This window comes from Talpa europaea (genome assembly GCF_964194135.1).
Source record: "Talpa europaea genome assembly, chromosome: 12".
Taxonomy (NCBI): domain Eukaryota; kingdom Metazoa; phylum Chordata; class Mammalia; order Eulipotyphla; family Talpidae; genus Talpa; species Talpa europaea.
The window spans coordinates 48,768,278-48,783,939 of NC_140079.1; the positions used below are offsets into that span (position 1 = coordinate 48,768,278).

The 15,662-nt window shown below is 54.8% G+C and overlaps 1 protein-coding gene across 1 annotated transcript; it reads right to left on the minus strand.

Annotated features, from left to right (window-relative positions):
* Positions 1-796: 796 nt before the first annotated feature.
* On the minus strand, positions 797-14,676 carry ATP13A1 (ATPase 13A1; the record flags this gene model as incomplete). The annotated part of the gene is made up of 26 exons (XM_084249098.1): positions 797-922; positions 1,007-1,150; positions 1,226-1,337; positions 1,508-1,650; positions 2,402-2,598; positions 2,735-2,849; positions 2,919-3,079; positions 3,758-3,854; positions 3,932-4,131; positions 4,514-4,622; positions 5,253-5,378; positions 6,334-6,444; positions 6,583-6,758; positions 7,074-7,231; positions 7,527-7,647; positions 7,722-7,859; positions 7,940-8,066; positions 8,589-8,644; positions 8,758-8,887; positions 9,158-9,264; positions 9,340-9,409; positions 9,501-9,656; positions 9,856-9,928; positions 11,840-12,030; positions 12,139-12,228; positions 14,281-14,676. 26 exons carry the CDS (start codon positions 14,674-14,676, stop codon positions 812-814), a joined length of 3,615 nt encoding a protein of 1,204 aa, XP_084105224.1. The 3' UTR covers positions 797-811.
* Positions 14,677-15,662: the final 986 nt, after the last annotated feature.

The window sequence follows — 15,662 nt, forward strand, 5'->3', positions numbered from 1 at the left end:
GACCTTGTGTTTATAATTTAGTTTTTGGCTGTTGAGAAGACAAGAAATCTGACTGGCGATGACTCTCTGAACTCTCAAGAAGCTACCTCCAGTTCCTGAGTGGCAGTGAGTGAGCTCTTTGAGGAAGGACAGTATCAGTCCAAGAGTTGAGGTGCAAGCTGGCAGATCCTGGCCTGCAGCGGCTCCATGTGTGACATGAGATGATGGAGGCATCTTCGTGGTGCAGGACTCTGAGAGCGACCCAAGTCGGCATTTGTAATGATATAATTGAGCCTTCCCATGTCTAAGACAGCATGAGGATGGAATGCTATTATTCTGCTTGTTATTGAAAGGGAAAAACGCCATGGTTCCTAAGACGACTCCCAAGGTATTTATTAAATGTGGTGTGGAGAGGGGCCACAGAAAACAGGGCTGCTTGTTAAACCAGGAAATGTGCAGACTCCTCTGGGCTCGGCCATTCAGACCCTGAATGCGCAGGTATGATGAACCACCTCACACACCCATGGAGAGGGTGCCAGGACCTTCTGGGATAGCACCCAGATTCCATGACCCCCTGTGTAGCGCAGACAGTGAGTGGAGGCAGAATCGAGGCAGGGCTTCTTAAAATCGTGGATGCTGCTTTATTTACCAAAGGTGCTGGCCCGGGGTGGGTTCTGCCAGCCAGGCCCGTGGATAGCCAGGGGGTCCCAGTACAGTCTTGGTGGGCAAGGCCGCGCGGGCCTTGCAGTAGGGGCAGTGTTCCCTCCTGGGGTCCTTGAGCAGCTCCCGCCCAGTGATAGCAGGGTGGGCAATGGTTGCCAGCATCGCCATCTCAGGAAGGCACTTTCAGCTTTGGGGTCCCCAGGAAGAACTGCAGGACACGGTCAGCCAGGAGCGCCAGGCAGAAGTCGAGGAGCAAGACTTGGGCAATGACCAGCTTGAACTGTGGGGTAGGGAGTGACATGAGTTAGTTGCCTGAAGATGGGCCTGGGCTGAGCTCTAGGGCCATGTCCATGGGGCTACTCACCTCCACAGGGATGTCCACGAGGCCAAACTGGCTGTTGAAGTCAGGCGAGGAGCCAAGGAGCAGACCAATGATGGCCAGAAGTGACACAATCAGGCTCCACACCAGGGGCTTGTTCTCAGGCAGACTCTCCATGAAGGGTGGGCCCTGTGGGCACAGACAATATATGTTGTGGGGGCTGGGTGGGCAGGTGAGTGGGCCGGGGCTGGGGCCGGACCTCACCTTATAGTTGATGGCAAAGGTGGCCATCTGCATGGCCATGGCCATGATGTACACAGTACTGTTGACCAGGCTTGGCTCAAACTCCTTGTACAGGTCCACAAACTGCTCCTGTCTGAAGGGATGTGTGGGGGTCAGGGCCCTCTGCATCTCCCCTTGCCTGTGCACAGAGCCAGGGCTCTGCCTTGCTGACCCCACTGATGTCTGTCACCCCCCACCGCAGGGATGTCTTCTCTGCTGGGAGCAGCTCGTCCCCCCCCAGGCCACTACTGGGATAGTACTCACTTCTCAGGGCTCCGGGCCTGAGCCTCACTGTACAGGTAGACGAGGCTCAGGAAGTGCACGCAGAACTGGAGTGCAACCGTGAGGATGGTGTATAGGTTGAAGATGTTGGGCAGGGGTCGCTCTCGGGAGAGGGTCTTGAGGGGCTGCAGCAGCAAGGTTGGGGTCAGGGCCCAAGCTTGCTTTGGGCAACCTGCACAGACCCTTGGCAAGCCTCACCACAGAGCACTCACCAAATCCTGGCTGTCATAGACTGGCATTAAGTCCCCACAGCCTTGCCCACCCCTGACCCCTCAGCATAGGGCCCACCTCAGTCCACACGCTTCACGGTAGCCATGTGAGTATTAAATCCAGCTCTCCCTGTGCCCTCTGCTCTGGAACAAACCCAAATCCCTCCCTGGGGCCATGGGTACATAGGGTTGACCGAGCAACTCTGGTTACCAGACCTTCTCATGTCAGCCTCTGTCCTTTCTACTTCCTAGCCGGCTCCGTTCTTTCTTACCCCTCAGTCTGAGTATCAGTACCACAGCTTCCCTGACCAACCCCAAGGCTTGGACCAAGAAACCCACTTTGTGTTTTTCATGGTACTAAATACGCTATGAGTGATCTTGATAAACATTTCCTCATCTGTCCCCTCCTTGCCTGTGGGTTTTGTGTGGTCCACCTGAGACCCCAGCCTGGGGTCAGCGCAGGGCCTTTGGAAATGCTTGGCAGGGGCATAGGCACCTGCCTTGCCCCCTGGTCTCCATCTGTAATGTGGGGGCAGCAGTTCCAATCCACCCTGGTTGGCCCAAGCAACCTCACCATCAATCTAAAAGCATCCCAGCATCTCCAGGTGGTATGATTTGGGGGGCTGGGTGAGGGGGGACCTTGTGTTATCTGGGGTTCCCTGCCTACCTTGGAACGGGAGATGAAGAGGAAGCAGCCAGCCAGCAGCAGCCCCTGCAGTGTGGCCTGAAAGTCACTGAACTTGACGCCCTCCAGGTAGAGGACGCTCTGGCTATAGGCCAGGATGAGGGCGTTGAGTGCTAGGATCTTGAACATCTGCAGCGTGGTCACTAGGGTGCAGCGTCCCTGCTTGATCACATGGCAGACTAGGGGTGAGGGGAGGCAGGTGTGAGTGTGGGCGCCAGGCATGGCGGGGGGGGGGGGGTTGGGGTGGGCTCGGAGGGGAGGCAGGTAAGTGTGGGCACCAGGCAGGGCAGGGGGATGGGGTGGGCTGGGACTCACTGCACTGGATGGAGGAGAGTTTGGAGGTGAAGGGTGCAGCGATGCTGGCATCTCCCAGCTTCACAATGGGTGTGCTCTCATCCTCAAGATCCCGTAGCACCTGGCTCAGCCGGTCCTGTGGGGTGGGTGGTGGGGTAAGACTTGGCCACAATGGGGTGCTGGTACCCCCCTTCCTGAAACTTACCCGCTGGGAGGCTGGCTGCTCCTCAGGGGGCGGGAGTCCCGACCTCTGCTTGGCAGTCCTGGGGGTGACCCTGACGCTGCTGTTGCTCAGGACAGGGCTGTCCCGGGGCCGCCTTCGCCGCTCGACAATCCGTTCGGGGGCATTGGCCAGGAGTGCCACACCTGAGGTATGTGTGTATCAGGAGCCTACGAGTCCCCCACCCTCAGGCCCTGCCACTCTCTGCCAAGGACCAGTATGAAGCAGGGTGTCTGCTGGAGGCAGAGATGGGCCTTGGAGCCAAACCTCTGATTTTACCCGATCTCCCCACGGAGCAATACAGACATCATCTATTTCATTGTCTTCAAACTGTTTAACAAAGCAAAAAACCTAAAACACACACACTAGATGGTGATCAAAGCTAAACTGAATACCAAAGAAATTCACTGCCAGTTCTAAGAGATACTTTACAAGCTCTGTAGTTGATTTAGAAAGCAGGTTAAGTGTTAAAAACATTAAGTTGACCTTTAAATGTCAACCTGACATCTGTTTTATTAAGACACTCTGAGGCTGTGAACCACTGGCTCCCAACTTTGCGTTCCCATTATTCTATCTCTCCTGGCCACTGCCCTTGCCACAAGCATTGTTTCCACATGGTGCCCAAGTTGAGTCTGTCCCATGTAGTATCCCTGGGCTCCCCAAACTCCTTGCATCCCTAGTGGCAGTGATCCTCACACCCGGTGTCTCTTCTTGCCCTTGCAGCCACTGGCCTGGTCCTCTGCTTTCTCTGCTTGCTGTCATGTCCCTTATGTAAGACTGTGCTGGCAGAAAAGGAGAGGAGGCACTCCAGCCAGCGGACTCACCCACGTCAGCGTGCTTCAGGGCACCCACATCATTGGTGCCATCCCCACACATGAGGGTCACGTAGCCCAGCTCCTTCAGGCTGGTAATGACAAACTCCTGTGTGGACAGACGGGCTGTGTGAGGGTTATGTGTTGCCCCCCAAGGCCCCACCAGCCCCTCTCCACTGAACCCACCTTCTGTTTGGGGGCCACTCGGGCAAACACCTGCACATGGGGGATGAGGCAAAGCAGCTGTTGGGGGTCCTCGGCCTGCAGGTGGGCTAGGCTATCACCTGTGATGCACAGTGCATGCTCCAGAGCCAATGCTTTTGGGGAGCCCTGGGCCAGGGGCAGCACAATGCTGCCGTCGATAGAGCGCCACTCGCAATGTCCACCTGTAGGGGGGGCACGAGTTCAGGGAATGGCTCAGCACCCAGGTGGACCCCTCATGCATATGGACTCTACAAACTTGGTCCTTGACTCTTCTCTCTGTAACACTTCTCGGTCTCCGCCTTTCCTTACCCTCACACCCACATGCCCAGACCTCTTCAGACCTTATCTAGAGCTCTCACATACTGACAGGGGATTAAAGGAACCAGGGCCTGGGCTAGTCAACGGGGCCAGGGCTATTACCCTTGGTGCCACTGTGGCCAGAGGTCTGCACCACAAGATTGCCACCCGCACAGGGATGCGATGACACTGGGAGTATTCATTCAGGCCTGGCATGCAAGTGGGCTGTTCTTGGGCTCACAGTCCCCGGACCAAGTGAGGCCTTACCTTTCTCCATGGGAGGCTGCAGGATCAACGTGTGTGCCTTTTCAATGAAGTGCAGTTCCTGGGCCACGTGGCAGGCAGTGAGTGGGTTGTCACCTGTGATCATGACCACCTGGGGGGAAGGGCTGGGCTCAGTGGGCAAGACCTGGCGGTGAACCCCCTCTAAGGAAGGACGGGGGTGGGGGAGGGTAAGGTGGTTCTGGCTCCAAATGGGGCCCTCAAATAGGCTTCCAGGGGTGCTAATTCAACCCCCACCTGGGGCATTTTACACCAATGACAGATGTGCACGAGTCTTTTTGAGAATATCCCTAGCTTTATCGTATAGTATAAATTAGGAATCAGCCCTTGGCATGAACCCATCCTGGCTTAGCACTGAGGGCCAGATGGGAACTAATATCGCCACAACCTAGACTGCTCATCACTCCCATGCCCTAAGCAGAATTAAGACAACACAGACCACTAGAACAGATATGGCCTATGGAGTGTTGCCTCCCCATTCCCCAACCTAACCTCAGCTTTCTCCTCGTGGATGGGGTAGTTGGGGGGCTGAGAGCCTTAGGAAGTAGCCAATAGGGTGGGCACAGATCAGGTAGCAGAGAGCTCTGTCAAAATCTGCCACAGCATCCTGCTAAAACCAGGACACCCACTGAGGGTGGGGCTGATCTCAGTTCTCATCTCCTCTTATCTGTAAAAGGAGCTGAATCTCATCAGTGGTGCCCATGGGGAAGGCCTTTAGCCATACCCGGTGAGAGGCATTCTGGATCTCCCGGATTACAGCCTTGGAGTCAGCCTTGAGTGGGCAAGAGACCACAATGAAGCCAACAAATTTGAGGTTGCACTCCAGGGCTTCCCGCTTGAGCTCTCGGGCCTGTGGAAAGACAAGAGTGGTGCCCTCATGACCATTCCCTCCACCTCCCTACCTCTTGCCTCCAATAATAAGCTGGGGGAGGGGGGTGGATGAGATTGTCCTCACAGGTGGATCAGAAGTTAGAGGCAGGAGGCATCCTTGAGATGGTTGTTTAGCAGTGGCTAGGTGGAAACCCCCTCCCACTCATTTTCCCACCTCCATGGTGCCTCTCCCTCCTGGTATGGACACTGTCATGGAGTTCCAGTGGCTCATCTTCTGAGAGTGAAATAGGATTTTTCTTCATTAACCCCAAATGTACCTTTACCTTCTACCTATCATACCATAAAACTAAACACCCCACCCCGGTAGGGCATATCTTCTATTGGAGAAAATGTGACATAAGTCTGGCTGCCGAGTGCCTGGAAGAATTAAGGTAGGGGAAGGGAGCAAATGGAGTCGGGGCATGGCTTTGAGGAGGCAGGTTTAAGAATGGGAAGGGCCACACTAGGCCTGGGGATGAACATGGGGCCGAGACTGGTGTGCTTCTGGATTTCATGGTTGCTGAGTCAAGTGGACCGGACAAGGGCCAAGGTATAAGTGGATAAAGGAGGTGGGGGTGGATAAAGGAGTGGATAAAGGAGGTGGTGGAGGTGGGAGCGGACACTGGTGGATGGGACATATGGTGAGAGTTAGGGATTGTGCAGAGACAAGGAGGCTGGGCAAGATCAGGCTGCCACTGAGGGGGTGTGAAGACCCCTGGATGTGAGGGTAGGAGGCCAGTGGAGGCAATCCTGGGAACCATGATGGGATAAGGCCTCACAGGGCCAGGGAGGCATGAAGTGGAGGAGAGGGAAGGAGGACTCTGGAAGAGGCAGGGAGGAGGAAGATGAAATGGTATCCACACAGGGATGCTGGAGGGGAGGGAGAGCACGTGATATGGGTGCTGGGCCAGCAGGCCTTGGGCCTGGGCTCTTACCTGTTGGTGGGTGAGGTGCCCCAGCTCTTTGTACCCCAGTGCCAAGACACGGGCTCCTTCCCGGGAAATCTCCGTGTGGATGTGGTGGTAGTCAGGAGGGCACTGGGAGAACTACAGGAATACAGAGGGGTGTCACCGTTTACCCCGTGATGCCCCTCTCCCCCTGGAGATGCAGGGGGTTTCAGCGGTTGCCTGTCCCTGTTGCCCATCTCCCCTGCCCCGACTCCTCCTCTCCCCTGGGTGGCTCACCATGGAGTGCAAGGTTTCAGGGGCCCCTTTCACGGCTGCGATGTAGCAGAGGTCGGTGGAGCCCAGCTTCTCATAGGAGGCGAGCACGGACATTCGCTTTAGGGCACTGGCAAAATGAAAGCGCTGGTGAATTTTCAGCCCCTGAGTTTTTATACTTCGGGGGAATACTTTCTCATCTGGAAACAAATAAGCAGGAGTCCTGAGGGCCTTCGCTCCCAAGAGGCAGCCAAGCCCCCATCACCCCCCTGAAAGCCCTCCCCACATACTAGACCCAGGGCCTGCAGGGGTCCTGGCTCCAGCAGGGGTCAGAGAACCCTGCCAGTGCTTTGGGCAGGGCTGAAAGGTTCCAACCCAGGGGGCACTCTGTCCCAGGTCAGAGAGGGAGGCTGTGCCCATCTGCTAGGGAACACCAGCAGCATGGGCCCACCTACCCGCCATGTAGTATGAGGTGGGGGTTTGTCTATACTGGGCCCGATATTGCAGTCCCTCACCTTTGGTGAGTGTCCAGTCCACAGCTGTCAGCATGGCTTTCTCGAGGGGGTCACCCACCAGGGTGCCATCCTCTAGCTGCATGAGTGAGTGGCAGGAGGCCAGGGCCCGATGTGTTTCTACAGGGATGTTGGACACGGGGGTCACCTCTTTTCCATCTCTGCAAGGATGGGGAGCAGTCAGTCAGGCAAACTTGGTAGAGGGACCCCTAGTAATTATCAGCCAGGAAGAGGGGTGGGTTCACTGTTCCAGTCACTGTGGGGTTGCAGGGCATCTTTGTGGTCCTGTGACTTCCGTAGCTATGTCATAGATACACCCATGCATTTGTCACACCCCTAAGATAACACAGGGAGCCCCTGGTTGGATCTCTATAGTAGAACCTCTGATAGGCATCAGTGTGGGAACTTGGGCAGGGAAGCCATCTGACCTTTGATCTCCCCAAAAACCTTACTCACCTGAGCCCTGCGACACCGCGTACCACCAGACTATCACTGGTCAAGGTCCCTGTTTTGTCAAAGCAGCACACCTCCACCTTGCCAGCAAAAGGGATCCGGAAGGGCTCCGTGCAGTACATGTCTGGGGGCAAGAGTAGGTCAGGAATTGCTCTAGGCCCCAGGCTGCTTAGTCCCCGGACCTACCCCAACACTCACAAAGCTTGGCCAGGGCGATGAGGGAGGTGTTGACGGCCAGAGACAGTTCAATGGGCAGCTCGGGGGGCACGACAGAGGTGAGGATCAGTGTACACTCCAGGAAAAGTTTGTAGCGGTTTCGGCTGGGGTCCTTGGTGCCTGTGGAGACAGGGGCTTCCAGCCAGGGGGAAGGGGATAGGGGCTGGGCCCAACACAGGTGTGGTGAGTGTAGTGGTTACCCTCAATCCACACATAGGCTGCCGCTGCGATGGCAAAAACCAGGAGGAAGAGAATGAAGATGAAGGTCTCCAGGTTGTTGGCAGTCACTCTCTTGACCCCGAAGAGAATTGTGCGAAGCAGCTTGCCCTGAGGGACACAAAGGAATGCAAGCTTTTCCTGGGGGTGGGTGGGGGTGGTGAGGGGCTCCATGCTCAGAGTACAGGGGTCAGATTCTCCTCTGATGTCAGCTGAGTGACTGCCCTGGCCTCCAAGGGACCATGAAGTTGTTCTAAGGAGGTTGGCAGCTTGGCCAAGGGCGAACGGAGGCCGGAGGCCAGAGGCAGAGCACTGGGGGTGGGGAAGGAGGTGGCTGAGATGGAGAACAAGTTTTCTAGAAAGAGGCTGGCTTCCACTGCTGCTAGGAGAACCTCACTCAACTTTAATGACGAGTTTATGGAAATGACTCTGCCTAGACCCCAGTGGATGGATTACACTCCCCACCAGAAACTCAGCCAGAGAGAGAGGCCTGGTTCAGGGCTCACCTTCACACCAATTCCTGACTCAGTACCTGCTGTCAGAGCAAGCCATGAGTGGATATTCCGGGGTTGACTTTCCATCCCCCTTTTCAGGGCCCACCCACCTTTCCCTGAGCCAACCAAGGTGTCACACCTGTGATGTGTTGAATCCGGTCCTCAGGACGTAGGCTACACACCCGTTGTCAACCGCTGGGGAGACAGGCAGAGCTTGTGTCACTATGTCTGGCTGTTACAACTCCCTCACAGACCAGAAGATGGGGAAAGATGAGGAAGATACCCTCAGACACCCCCAAGGCACCTACGCTTCAGGCCTGTGGTGGCTTTCTGGGGAGGGATGTGCTGCACCACCTTGGTACCCCCGAAGATGACGTGGAGCCGGGAGTCAGTCTGGAGGTCCAGCACCCGGTCTGGGTTAAGCTCTTCAATGGGCTCCTGGGAACAAGGTAGAGGACGGTGACATCAATGCCTGGTCCTACCTTGGCCTCCTCCCTATCTCTGGAGTGCTGAATCCTGGGACTGGGATGAACGAACCCTCACAGGCCTCCCCACACCCCCATATTTTCGGCCCCTCTCATTACCACCCAGCACCCCTCCAGCAGCTCTATCCAGGCACTACGCCTACCCTGCCTCCAGCCTCCTGGGCCAGGGTTCCCTCCTCCTCTGTCCACACCCAGCACCAGCCCTTTGTGAAACGGGCAGCACCTTCATTTGCGGTACAGACTCCCCGGTGAGCATGGCCTCGTCCACAATGCAGCGGCCCCGCAGCAGCAGCACATCGCATGGTACCAGATTCTCCTGTGGGGAGCGGCCTGCAGAGCAGGGGCAGAGGGTTGGACCAAAGTCTGAGGTGGGGCTCCCACTGGGTGGAATAAACTGGGCCTCACCAATGGAAACGATGTCCCCAGGAACAATCTCATCGCTGGCGATGGGTCTCCACTTTCGGCTTCGGTAGACCTGGGTAAGGGCAGGGGTGCGGTCATCATGCCACACCTGCCCCAAGACTGGCATGGACCCTCTCCCCACCCAGTCTCCCAGCCAGCCACACCTGTATCATGTGGGGTTTGTTGCCCATCTTCCGGATCTCTGACATATTCCGCATCTGCTGCTGTACCAAGGAGGCCTCGAATGCCACCAGCATGGAGAGTGTGAAGACACTGTAGTACCAGTACTCATCCAGACACCAGAGCCCCACACAGAACACCTGTGGAACACAAGTTAGTCTACCCGTGTCCACTTGCCCACCACGAGGACGTGTGTGGAGATCAGGATGGAGGGCGTCCTTGTAGGGGACCCATAAGGACAGGCAGAGGTTTCTGAATGCAGAGATGGACACAGGTAACTCAACTGTGGAAGTCTCAAAGAAGAGGATAGGGAGAGAAGGATCAAAGCTGCTACTTTACCTGGAACACAAAGAAGGGTGCCGTGGCTCTCTCCTTGAACAGTTCTGAGAAGTCAGGTACCACCATCTCAGCCCTACAAGAGATCAGACCCTGCATCTGGTTCACCTTATGAGGTCTTGAGACCTTTCCTCCTTAACACTTCCACTTGGGGGCACCATTGACCTCCCTGGGAAATAAGGACAGTGAAGTTCTAGACAGCTCCATAGACTAGGCTGTCCTCGACCCCGAGGCACCAGGGCAGGCATGCTGATCATCTCCAGCCCTCTGCTTAGAACCCAGATGAAGCTTCTGAGTTGGCATCAGGCTCTTCAGGAAGCCGCCCACCCAAACAGGGCTGTCGTGAGACTGCTGGTAGGGTGACAAGGCAAGCCGAGAAGGAACGGTTGACTGTGGGCGGAAACCTGCAGCTGCAGAGTGGTGGTAGTCAGGTGGAACCCTCTGGGGCCTCAAATATGGTCCTATGCTCTGTGCCCACTTTGCAGAAGGCTTGAATTTGCTAAAAACTCCCTGAATGTAAGTCATGGAATGCAAAGAGCCGGTCTCAGTGTGTTCTTCAGCACTGTGTGGTGGGCCTGTCAGGAAACTGACCAGGTCAACCAGGGCCATTTTCCCTCTGTTCTTGAACAGGAGGGATATCGTGGATGTGGGGTGTGAGCAAAATAAACTGCACAGTGGTTCTACTGTGATAAAAACAAACAGCTGAGACCCACCCTGGATCATGAGGGATGGTGTGAAAGAGATGTCCTAGGCAGGCTGCCCCCGTGGTTAACCTCAGGAGGTTGGGGGCCCATGAACGTTTTTTACAAAACTTCCTGTTAGATTAGTTGTAATAAATGTATTTATAATTTTTTTTTTTTAAAAGTTAAGTCAGGAAAGAATTTCCCAGAGGCCCAGCTCTACCCTCTCCTAGCCTTGTGTAAGCACTGGTGGTTTGGGTAAAGATTAAACTTGTGCCAGTTACAGGGCCTCCCTGGTGGCGCAGGGGTTAAAGACAGCGCTATCAAGCTGTTGCTAGCCACTGCAGCACGAGTTCATTCCCCGCCAGCCAGGGAGCAATCCACATGCCCCAGCAGACCTCTCCTGCCTCACCTGCTACTCCCTTCAGCAGTCTATTTCAGTAGATCTGCCTGTTCTGCTCCCCACTCTCTCTGGTGATTCCTCTCACCCCCTGCACCTCTGACTTACACCCCAGTTCTTGTATGCATAAATAAATCAATCTTTTTTTTTGGGGGAAAAAAAACAAAAACCCAACAACTTGTTCCTGTTACAAACAAAAGTAGCCCCGGTCACTGTAGTGTTTTATCATCACTTCTAAGATGCTGGGATAAGTATGAAAAACAGGATGAGAATTTACGTTTAAATATTTTAAAATAAAATGAAAGAGAATTATAGTAACATTAAAACAAGGTCTGATGGGGCCTCCCCTGGTGGTGCAGGCAGTTGAGCGCTGCGCTGTGAAGCTGTCCGCAGGCTCTGCAGCGTGGGTTCGATCCCCAGAGGCCAATGAGAATCCCACATGGCTCAACAGATCTCTCCTGTCTCACCCCCTGATCCCCTCAGCAGTGTATTTCAGTCAGTCTGTTTGTTCTGTTTCCCGCTCTGTCTCTAGTGAATCCTCTCACCCTCCCGCACATCTGGCCTGTACCCCGGTTCTTGTACACATGAATAAATAAATCTTAAAAAAAAAAAAAAAAAAAAGGAAGGTTTAATGGCTAACTCTTGTGGGCGGTGGGCCACAGGCTAGGCCAGTGCCACTGGTAGGACACCAGATAAGCTGCCTCCCAGAGGTTCCTGTCAGCAGAAAAGTTCAGGGAGACTAGGCTAGAGGCTACTTTTCAAAGGGCGTCTAACACATTCACCTGGAGTAATTGGCTGAAAATGTGGACTTCTCTGTCCCACTTCCCAGGCATCTGAGCTGTGACCATAAGTAGAATCCCAAGCTCTGTCAGCAGGGAAGATACACAGGATCTTGGGACTCACTCACTTGTTACTCCCAAACTTTTTCTCTGCTGCACGGATCTCTGAGTCTTCCTGGAACCCTCTGTTGCTCTGGTAATAGGAGAAAGTGTTTCCCACAGGAAAGGCCACGGGAAGGAATCGCTTCTTTTCCAGGGCATCATAGGAATACTTGATTTTCTGGAATTCAAAGGATAGCACCTCCTGCCCGTCTTCTCCCTGTGGGAGGAGGTGTATCTGTGGTAGAGGCCCCTGACCTAGGGGCACTAGCACCTGGGAATCCCACTCAAGACCCATGTTGGGTAGTCTGGCAGGTGATCCCCCTACCTCATCGCGGTGCAAAGCGACGAGTTCAGTGGAGCCATTGTTGGGGGTTGGCACCACCTTCACGAAGGTTGCTTTGCTGGGGTCATACTCCTGCAAGAGGAAAAGCACAGAACCCTTTTCACCCCCAGTTCACAGGTCACATTGGGGAGGCTGTGGGTGTTGTAGCTCTGTGGACACATTCCAGAACATGTTCCAGAACACTGGAGCTCTGACTGCTGGTTGGGTTCAGTTGCTCCCCAGGCTGTCAATGGGACAAAAGACATCACCTTGTTGAGCTTCTGGTCCTGTATGACAAAGCAGGGTGATGGAGAGTACCTATTTCCCAGGGCTCTGATGACAGTGACAAGAATTCATAAGGGAAGAAGGCTGTCCTGCATACAATATGCTCTCAATTCACATGCAAAGCCCTGTCACAGTCCACCCGCCTCCTGCAACCACTCTGCCTCCTCCCCCACCCTATCACTATTCTAGCTTCGGCCTCTAGTGACAAGGGATGATGAGGATCTTGAGGCTGACCCTTGTCTCAGCTAAGGGACTGTGCAGGTCCTGTTTCTTTATTTGGAAAACATGGTCACACAGCTGCTCCAATGCCACCTTCTGAGATCTCCCCCAAACACCCCAACTTAAGTTCCCTCACAAGTCTTGTGCTCGTCCCAATTTCGTCTCTTCAGCGCTGACTGCTGAGTATGAGTTCTACCTTCCCCACTAATGTCATGAGAGTAATGGGTTTTGTTTTGTTTACTGCTGCTTCCCCAGAATCTAAGACACAGAGGCACCGAATGGTGCTCGATTAGCATTCTCTTCAATCCTGTGAACTGTTAACCCACGTTCCACCAGACCCCACCTCTTAGGGCGTGCGTGGGCCATGCAAGCAGGCAGAAAATAACAAGCTCCGAACTCTGGTAAGATGATGGAAGAAAAGTCTGAAGTGCTTGCTTGCAAGTCAGCCTTGTGTCAGGAGCTTTCCAGATGCTATCTCAGTGTCTTCTCACCCAAGGTGGGTGTTACGGTTCTCTTTACAGAGGGGAAATTGAAACCCAGGAAGCGGAGACACCCTGTCTGAGATCTCTTGATGCAAAACCAGATGTGTCTGTCCTAACCCCATAGCTTAATTTCTCATTGTTCTCTGTTCTATGAGAGGAAATTAAGAGTCACACTTTTAAGATACAGGCTGAAAGACAGTTGAAAGGTAAGGGGGTGTCACACTCCAGCCAACTCCTCTCCATTGTTTTTACCCCTTGATGGGGCTTTTAACTGTATTGACTTGGAGCCATGAAGTCCGGGAATTCCAGTGCCTCCCCTGATTTAAGGCTTAGTTGGGATGGGGAAGGCTTCACTCAGAAAAGACTGAGGATGCAGTTCACGTTTGGAATCAAAGGGGGTAGTGATGGGGGTTTCTGGCTCTTTCTGCAGTCCTTGCTGCTTTTCCCTTTCCTCTTCCTTCCAGTAAACACACATCTGGAATAACTGGGGAGGCTGGCTGGAGGCTGACTTCAGCACCCAGGGCTCCAGATCTGCCAGTATCATCTGAGGCAGGTTGAGGGCCATAGTGCAAAATCAACTGCTTACCCAGGTTTCACCAGGATCTCGGGCTAAGGGTCACAATGCACTTCCTTGCTGTTGTATCCTGAGGGCAGCGCACAGCTTCACCAATCTCATTTTGCAGAGAAATGTAGTTAACTCCAAATGGTTAAGTCACTTGTTAATAAATCCCTCTTGTCCCCTTAAATGTTTCTATCAACAGCATTCCAAACTTGCTTTGGTCTTGGGAGGGGAGGGTCTGAACAGCAGGGTTGTCGCTAAGTTCTCAAACCAAGCTTGACAATGAAACCCACCTTGCAGATCTATCCTCACACTTTGGAAACCATGGTAGAAGACCGATCAGAAGGAATGAAGGCAGGTCCAATTTCAAGAGAAAACCTGAGTACTCGCCAGCACAGGAGCCAGCGTTAACAGGCGCTACCGAACAGCGACATATGGCAAGCCTACGCGAAGCTTTCACAGGTAACTGTAACATCTTATTCACGCTAAACGACCAAGCCGACGAGGAACTAGGACAAGAGAAGGATCTCGCGCCAAAGGGTAGAGGGTGGCTCGCGGGAGGCCCGGGCGTCCGGGTAGGGGCCGTGCGCGCGCACTTACCGGGGTGCAGGTGAGCGCGCAGTGCGCGTGCACGGACCAATGCCCAGAGAGGACAGTGAGCGCGTGCGCGAGGCAGATGGTGGCGAGCACGAGCAGCGCGGCCTCGGGGACCTGCGCCCAGCTGCTGCCCCAGCCCCAGCAGCCGGCGGCCGCGGCGCAGAGCCAGCCTGGGTACAGCAGTCCTGCGAACGGCAGCACGGTGAGGCGCCGCGGCAGCGCCAGCCGCCGGTACGGCCATACAGCGGCCACCAGCTCGTCACCACGCTCCACAAGCGCCGGGCCGGCGGCCAGGAGCGCGCGCGGCTGTGGCCCGGCTTTGGGCAGCCCACCGGGCTGGGCTCCGCAAGGCCGAGTCCCGCAAGGCTCCGCGTTGCCCATCGCCGCCGCCGCCGCCATCTTTCCCAGCGCCGCGCTGGTTTCCGGGCAGAGGCACGCCGCGCTCGTTTCCGGGCAGAGGCACGCTTCACTTCCGGAACCATACTTCCGGTGACCGCTGGGCGCCGCCATGGGAGCCGGGGCTAGGAAAAGGCGGGGCTACATAGGGGGCCGCATCAGTAGGTGGCTACTCGGGCGCCGCCATGACAGGCCGTGCCGGAAGGAGAGGAAAGGGGCGCCATGACAGAGGGGCCCGAGCGGCTAGGGCTGCCCGCCCGCCTTGCCACGCCGGATGGAGACCGGAAAGACGAAGCAGGGCGGACGGGGCGCCACCATGACAACCCAAATCGGAGTTTTGGGTTGCGCGGCTTCGGCGGGGCTGCCTCTAGAGGGGCGGAGCCTGGACTCTGAGGAGGCGGGGCCATCCAGGGAAGCCGAGGGGCCCGGGGGCGGGGCCTGGCACGCGAAAGGGGCGGGTTTGCCTTGGGGGCGGGGCTTGTGAAGGCTAGCTTCCGGGAGGTGTGCAGGTTGGGTTTTCCAGGACCTGCTGAGACCTCCTCGGGCAGAGGCCAGGACGGGGCTGGTTTGGGCACTGCCACAATGGGCAAGAGGGCATAGATAGAGCTGCTGCTTTAACAATAAAAACATGAAAAATTGTTCTTTATTTCAAATTATATTTTATTCTGTAATAGTTACTTTCCTGAAACATAAGTGCTATTGTTTGAACAAACCCACAGTAGGGCTAATTAACAGTGACAATTGGTGGCAGTCAACAGTAGGGTAATTAATGTGTGCGAATAAAGTATAACAATATTTTTATAATTCTTTGTTCTCTGGTCAAGCAATTTATTTGAAGTACCTTTTAAGCTATTTAACATTACATTTTGTAGGCTCAGTTTTTTTTTTTTTTTTTAGATTATGCATACAAGAACTGGGGTACAGACCAGAGGTGTGGGTGGTGAGAAGATTCACCAGAGAAAGAGTGGGGACAGAACAGGCAGACTGAC